Source organism: Delphinapterus leucas, chromosome 19 (assembly GCF_059928025.1).
Source record: "Delphinapterus leucas isolate spDelLeu-1000000601 "Yukka" chromosome 19, BTC_Dleu_Yukka2, whole genome shotgun sequence".
Lineage (NCBI taxonomy): Eukaryota > Metazoa > Chordata > Mammalia > Artiodactyla > Monodontidae > Delphinapterus > Delphinapterus leucas.
Window position 1 is genome coordinate 14893344 of NC_143147.1, and position 7672 is coordinate 14901015.

The window sequence follows — 7672 nt, forward strand, 5'->3', positions numbered from 1 at the left end:
AGGCGTGAACCAGGGTGTTCACATCCCCTGAGCCAGCAAAGAGGCTTTGTCCACGGGTTTCTCAACAGCGGCACTATTGACGTTTGGGGCTGGATAATATCTTGGTGTGTGTGTGTGTGGGGGGTGCTGTCGTGTACTTTGTTCTGGCCGCCACTCACTAGATGCTGGTAGCACGTCTCCATGTCTTTCTCTTTCTCTCTTTCTCTCACACGCGCGCGCGCGCGCGCACCCAGATCGTGACAGTCAACAATGTCTCCAGATCTTGCCAAACGTCCCCTAGGGGAGAAAATAGCTCACTGATTGAAAACCACTGGGTTGGGGGAAGGCCGACTGGCCTCGGGGTGCAGAGAGTAGAACCACCCTCCCGGTTCTGCTCTCCGGTTCCTGTGAGCCCACAGAACACCCAAGCTGCGGAGCTCCGGAAGGTGGGGCTTATGCAGATGAGCGGCAGGTTTTGGCTGGGGGGCGGGCGTCTTTATGCAGATGAGGGGGCGGTGTCTGCACGTTGATAAGCTGGGCCCGCAGCCGACGCGGCTGGGAGTCTATCGAGTCCCGCTGCGGTTCGGGCTGAGGTGGCATCTCTCTTCCGCCCTCCCCCGTCCCTAAGTTCCTACCCTCCGAGGATAGCCCTCGACCTTTACCCTCGTCCATTTCCCCCTCTCCTCCCTGCGCCAGTACCCCCGAATCCTAATCGCTCCACTCGTGGCGCCCCCCCCGCGTTTCTCCTCTCCGCCGCAAACCCCGCGACCTCCAGCAGCCCGCCCCCGCGAGCCGGATCCTGCCTGGCTGCTCCCGCCGCAACCTCCTCAGCCTTCCCGCTCTTCTAGGGCTCGCGCCACTACACCCCCGGGTGTCTCCCCTCGGGCTTCCCGGTTCCCTCCTCCTCACGCCCCCTCGGAGCCCCCTCCCTCGCCTTGGCCAGCCGGCATGCAGGTGTCTATCGCATGTACCGAGCAGAACCTTCGCAGCCGGAGCAGTGAGGACCGTCTGTGTGGACCCCGGCCGGGCCCCGGGGGCGGTAATGGCGGGCCGGTCGGCGGGGGGCATGGGAATCCTCCGGGGGGAGGAGGGTCGGGCCCCAAGGCCCGGGCCGCAGTGGTCCCCCGACCCCCAGCGCCCGCTGGGGTCCTCCGAGAGAGCACCGGCCGAGGCACTGGCATGAAATACAGGTATGGGGGTGGCCGGGCAGCCCGCCACATCTGCTCCCCTTTCGTGACCCCTGAGGCTTCCTGGGATGCTTCCAGAACCCCCTCAAACTTCGCTAAGAAGGTCCCGGCTCACTCCATCTCCTCTTCCCATCATTGGCACTCCCTTACTTGGGCCCTCTCTTGCTCTCCGTCCATACCCCCGACTAGTAGAAAATCAAGTTTACCAAGGTTGACTAGGCCTGTCAGACCCAGGGGATACTCCTAAGCTTCCCTCCTTACCCTCAGGAAGGCGAAGGATGCACGGATCTCCAGGCTGCACACCCCCACCCCCACCCCCCGGGATGAAGTGTCCTTGGGTCGTGTCCTGGGAAGATGGGGGAAGGAAACGGCTTCTCACTGTGGCCTGCTCAGTGTGCCTGACCCAGATACTGCCCCCACATGCCCCAAGGTCTCCTGCAACCCTTCTTGGTGGGGAGGGAAGTGGGGCCCTTGGAAGGATGGACCACATCTCTCAACCCCCTGCTAAAGGACAGGGGCCATGTGGGTAAGGTGGACGGAAATGTAACCGACTTTATCTCAGAGAACCGCTGGGCTCTCAGGACTACCAGTAGGGGGGAGGGGAGGGGCTCCTGCTTGAGAGTGAGCAGAGGTCACTGATCTGACCTGGCTTTGTCACTTGAGGAATTTGATCCCCTCCATGTGGTGGCCCTGATTGGATGGCCTGGGTGGCGGGTCCTTGGGAGGAGGGGCTCTCTGGTTTGAAGACAGACTTCACAAGCCAACAGGAGCAGAGGGAGTAGAGAGGGGAAGAGGGGGAACTGGTCTTACCTCTCATACTCTCCACCCAGGTGTCCTACCTGCTTTTGTTGGAGGCCCCCCTGCCTAGCCTATCCAAGGATCCTTGCCTGCCTGAGTGCCTGAACTTGACTTGGTTTACCCCTTCCACCCCAGTGTCTGCCCTTTAGCACAGCACTCTCTGATGATGTTTTCACAAACTCATCACAATTAGCCAGTCGCATTCCTCCCAGCCAACCCCCACCCTCGACTCTACACATCCCAGAGATGACTCAAATAAACACAAGACCCACCAGCAGAAACGCTAAGCAGGCAGCGCATCTTCAATGTGATAGGAGGGAACAGAGGCACTGGACAGTGGCTCCAGAGGAACAGTCATTATTTGTTCACTTATGCTATGGCCATAGCACTGCCCAATTCAGTGGGCTCACTGAGTCTAGCTTCTTTGGACTGAGAGGAAGGAGACGAACTGGAGGCTGATAATCTATGTTCCTAATGGAGGCTCTACCCCTTCCTTCTGCCTCTGTGTCCTGCAGGAACCTAGGAAAGTCTGGTCTTCGGGTATCCTGCCTTGGCCTAGGTGAGTTAGAAAGAAGAGGAATTAAGGGAAGGGGAGTTCTTTCATGGCTTGCCCCCACAGGTCTCACCTGCCTGGCTTCTCTCTTGCAGGTACCTGGGTCACATTTGGTTCTCAGATCTCAGATGAGGTATAAGTGATGGGACCTAGAAGCAGGGTGAGGGGGTATGAGAGAACCAAAAAGGGGGGAAATGGACTTGCATAGGGGTTTGGACAACAAGCATGGGGAACGGTGGACCTGAGGTTGGAGGATGGGGAAAGGGGAGTGAATGTGGAAACCAAGGTTGAGGTCTGATGGGCTAGAATGCCGTAAGGAAGGTAACTGAGAGGCTGGTTGCTGGTCTTCAACTTTTTCTCTCACCATCCTAGACAGCAGAGGATGTGCTGACAGTAGCCTATGAGCATGGCGTAAACCTGTTTGACACCACCGAAGTGTATGCAGCGGGAAAGTAAGGACTGGGGTGAAAGACTAAGTTAAACTGGGAAGGCTGAGAGAATATCAGGGCTTTTTGGTTTCCCCCCTAAAGAACCCTGGGAATTCTGCATCACTAAGTTCCAACCTTTCAGCCAATGGGGCCCCAAAGCATTATGGGAAGTGTAGTCCCAACATCTGTCTCTCTCCAGCTTTGAGGGCAATGGGGCATACTGTGCAGTCAAAATGAAATAAAACAAACAACTATTTCCTGCACATCATTTATGTGCAACTATGTGAGGATGACAAAGATAAATTTCAAACATACTATACCACAGCACACATGGCTTCACGCTGCAAATAGTAAAAACCTAGGATGACTACTCCTGCCTCTTCTTCTGGCAAACTCTTCTGCTTATCTTTAAGACTTGTCCCAGATGTCAGCTCTTCCAAGAAGCCTTTGCCCAACTCCCCAAAGTTGGTCACTATCCCCGTCAGCTCCCAAAGCACTTTACACTACCCTCTGACACAGAGTTCATCAATTACTCGTTTACAAGGCCATATTCACTGCTCACCTGGGAGGCTCCTCCCTCCACAGAACTTGTCTTGCTCTTTCCCACGTCACCTAAGTACCTATGCAGAGCCTGTCACAGAGCAGGTATCTGATTGAAGGATGACATCAATATGCCCTCAAAAAGCTCACAGTCTAAGTGGTTAAACAAACCAACCAAAAGACAAGGAGATACGAAAGATTAAATAACAGTAACACTTCAGTAAGAGCCCACCATAACTTAAGACTTGTCACACATTAACTCATGATTAAGTGTCAAAAAATTGTGTAGCCAATAAGAGCTATGGAAGCTGACAAGGACTGACCATAGACTACAGCAATCAGAGAACATTTTCCTTAGAATGAGGCAGAATCCAAGCTAAATTTTGGAGGACCAAGCTAAATTTTGGAGGATGGGTGGAACTTTGCAAAGACTAAAAGAAGGGGGAGAGCAATACAAATGGTTGGAACCAGACGAGGCAGTGTCCTCCCTGGCTCCACTGTAGTTGGTCCCTCTTCTCTCATCCTATTCTATCCCTTCAGCACCCAGAACAGAGCTTGGTACACAGTGATGCACAGCTGACATTTGTTGAATGAATGAGTGAAAATGATACGACTATAACCCTAGATTGGGAGCCCCTCTTACTTAGTCTAGGATGGGGCTGACAGCCCAATGGGCTCCTCGTTTATGCTCCATTTTACAGGAGAGGAAATTAGTTGAAGGGAAAGGTGGGGAGGAAGGAAAGAAACTGATCCACTTTGGAGGGGTCAGTGCTTCTACACTGTCTTCCTTCCAGGGCTGAAAGAACCCTAGGCAACATCCTCAAGAGCAAAGGTTGGAGGTAAGACATGTTGGGTGGGTGGGGAGGGCCAGGAGGTTGCTGGGGACATGATCATCCAAAAATCCTTTTCTTGCCCGTTCTACCATTTCTCTTTTTTCCAGGAGATCAAGCTATGTCATCACCACCAAGATTTTTGGGGGAGGACAGTAAGTGGCTGCCTCACAATAATTGGGGAGATCTGCAGAGACTGTGTGAAGGTGCATGGGATGGGGGTGGGGACAGCAGTCCCTGCACCTGCTTCCCCAGGTCTGCATCCTGCCTGTGAGGACCCCTGAAATACCAGTTCCTCATGATTCCAGGCCAGCCCTGGTCCCTTATCTTTGACACACCTCATCTCTGACTTACCTTTTCCTACAGGGCAGAAACTGAGCGAGGCTTGAGCCGCAAACACATCATTGAGGGTAAGAGTTAGGGGCTGGGAACTGGAGGTGGCTGGGTATGGAAGCCAGAGGAGTTGGGAACATTCTCTGAAGCTCTGAGTCTGAGGCTTTGAATAGGGAAGCTGGGATTTAGGTGGCCATGGCAAAAGGATAAGGTCTAAATTCTTAGGAAACTGAAGCTGAAGAGCTTACCTTCCTCGCCCCATGCTTTTACCCCAGGCTTGCGAGGATCCCTGGAACGCCTCCAGCTGGGATATGTGGACATCATCTTCGCCAATCGCTCAGACCCCAACAGTCCCATGGAGGGTAAAAGCAGCACCCCAACCCTGACAGCCCTTCAAAATTGAGCACTTCTAAAACCCTCAGCAGAAGCCAGCCCCTGCTCAGGAGGCCTCCCAAGCTCCACAGTAGAGGCTCAGACCCCAGGACTTGGACAGGGAGGGAGGTGAAAAGCAGATACCAACCTCTCTGACTCCACAGGGATGAGTGGGGCCTTGGTGGGGCAGGCAGAGGTCTGCAAATCTGGAACCCAGGATGCCAGGGGTCTGACAGTGAGGCTCTCCCTCTCCTATGTGCCTAGAGATTGTGCGAGCCATGACCTATGTCATCAACCAGGGCCTGGCCCTATACTGGGGGACATCCCGATGGGGGGCTGCAGAAATCATGGTGAGTATGCCACCCACCTCGCCGTCCTACAACTTGTTCCCACTTTTCACATGGCCACTCCAAACCCCACTCTACTGGAGGCGGGGGGAGTGGAAGAAAATGGAAGGAGTGCTCTGACCCCCATCTTTTCCCCACCCCAACCCAGGAGGCCTACTCCATGGCCAGACAGTTCAACCTGATTCCTCCAGTGTGTGAACAAGCTGAGCACCATCTGTTTCACAGAGAGAAGGTGGAGATGCAGCTGCCAGAGCTCTACCACAAGATTGGTTCGAAGTCCCCTCATCCCTACCTTTCCCTCGGCCTCACCATCACCTAGATCCCTTTCCCACATCCAATCCTCTTCCTCTTAGGTGTTGGCTCAGTCACCTGGTCCCCTCTGGCCTGTGGCCTCATCACTAGCAAGTATGATGGGCGAGTCCCAGATACCTGCAGGGTCAACATCAAGGTGAGATCTGGGGGCTCAGGACGGCAGGAGTGGGCTATCTGAGGAGTCGTCTTTTGCTGATTCTCCTTGGCCTCCAGGGCTACCAGTGGCACAAAGACAAAGTGCAGAGTGAGGACGGCAAAAAGCAACAAGCCAAAGTCATGGACCTTCTCCCCATCGCTCACCAGCTGGGCTGCACCGTGGCGCAGCTTGCTATTGGTGAGACACTGCCAGCCCTGGACCCTGCAGAGGCCTTGTCTCCTCCTGAGATGCTACCAAACCGCAGACTGGTTTGTCTCTGGGGAGGACCCTCTTCCTCGGAGACACCTCTGAAGTCTGCGTGCTCACTGTTTCCCACCAGTTCTTTTTTATTTCCTTCTCTGGCCCAGCGTGGTGTCTCCGCAGTGAGGGTGTCAGCTCGGTCTTGCTGGGGGTGTCCAGTGCAGAGCAGCTGATTGAACACCTGGGCGCCCTGCAGGTGAGGGGGGAGGGGTGTGGGGGGCAGTGGGGGTGTGTGTCAGAGCCAGAGCCCATCTCTGTCCCCTGCCCCAGCACTCAAGCAAGGCCTTGCTGTCCAGCCCAGAATGGGCCTGTGAGGTCACCCACTACAATGTCCTCGCTTGGCAAATGAGAGGTCCCAGGGTGAGACGGTGAGGCAGGGGCACAGCTGCGACTCTTTCCCTGCCACCTGGCTTCGCTGTGCGGCTCCCCGGGTTTTCGAACCTCATTCCCTTGTTCAGCACCCCTGCATGCACTGCCCTCTCCACCACCCCATTCAATTCCAGGTGCTGAGTCAGCTGACCCCGCAGACGGTGATGGAGATAGAAGGGCTCCTGGGCCACAAACCGCATCTCAAGAAATAGTCCGTCGGGGGCGCAGGGACCCAAACCGGAGCCGCTGCACCCTCCCAGGACCGCTTCCCGCCCCCGCCTCCCTCCCGCTCCGGATCCCTCCACGCAGCGGCCGGAGCCAGGGAGGCCCCGCCCACTAACGAGTTCCGGTCACAGTAGCGAAAGCATGAACAAAGCCATATCCTCCCGCAGTGGGGCTTGAGAGGGAAAGTAGTCCGCCACCCCCTATTGCGTCCTCCTAGGCCTCCCTGCTAATCCTGGGCATGAGCTACTGGGCTGTCCCCTCTCTGCCACTTGGCCTCGCTCCCTTCTCTCTTCCCCTAATCGCCGAGGCCCAGGGGGAAAAAAAAGGCAGATACAAGACCCATGCAGAGTACCTCAAAAGTGGCCCTTGAAATGTCATCAAGGGGTAACAACCTAATATGAAGTGAGTTTTGATGTCATCTGGGACAAAGGAGATGGGGCTCTTACATTCGTTACAAAGGAAGCCAGGCTGGTCCTGGCAGGAAGTAAATGATAATCTTTGGGAAACTAGGACCCTGCCTCAGCCAGGAGGTGGAGGAGGGCTTAAAACCACAAAAAGTGTTGATACTTTGTTCTTGTCAGAGAGGGGTAGGGTGGGGAGTGCAGTGACAAAGCACTGACGAGGGAAAACTGACGGCCGATGTATAGCCTGTCCTGGCACAAGTGGCCAGGGAAGCCCTTGGAAAGTACGGTTGGGCCGCAATTCGCAGGAAAAGGTGACAACCTTTAGGTCACGGCAGAGAAATGGGGCTGACATAAAAAGGTCTGGGGATAAACTTTTGATCCTTGAGCAGGACTCCTACCCGGGAGTGGAGGACTGTAGTCTTCCTCCTGGCAATAATCTTAAAGCAATAATGATGGCCCCTCTTGTGTAAGACTTCCCAGGGAACTGTAAATAAAATCTCAGCTTGATCATCACTTACCGCGTCTGAAATTGCTGGGGGCTGAGAGGTTAGGATCTCAGTCTCACGTATCTGGGCCTCTAGCACCCTGCCGTTAGAAA

The 7672-nt window shown here is 55.0% G+C and overlaps 1 protein-coding gene across 4 annotated transcripts; it reads left to right on the plus strand.

Annotated features, from left to right (window-relative positions):
- The first annotated feature begins 112 nt into the window (after nt 1–112).
- KCNAB3 (potassium voltage-gated channel subfamily A regulatory beta subunit 3) lies at nt 113–7587 on the plus strand. Of its 4 annotated transcripts, XM_022595415.2 has the most exons (14): nt 123–1169; nt 2480–2523; nt 2613–2650; nt 2890–2969; nt 4280–4324; nt 4426–4470; nt 4682–4725; nt 4924–5010; nt 5285–5370; nt 5516–5636; nt 5721–5815; nt 5893–6013; nt 6184–6272; nt 6580–7587. In XM_022595415.2, the coding sequence occupies exons 1-14, from the start codon at nt 928–930 to the stop codon at nt 6655–6657; spliced, it is 1215 nt and encodes a 404-aa protein (XP_022451123.1). In that variant the 5' UTR covers nt 123–927; the 3' UTR covers nt 6658–7587. The 4 variants fall into 4 exon arrangements, with proteins under 4 accessions (XP_089756539.1, XP_022451122.1, XP_089756538.1 ...); XM_022595414.2 differs by having other exon boundaries at nt 115–1169; nt 5893–6272; XM_089900412.1 differs by lacking the exon at nt 6580–7587 and having other exon boundaries at nt 117–1169; nt 6184–6573.
- Nucleotides 7588–7672: the final 85 nt, after the last annotated feature.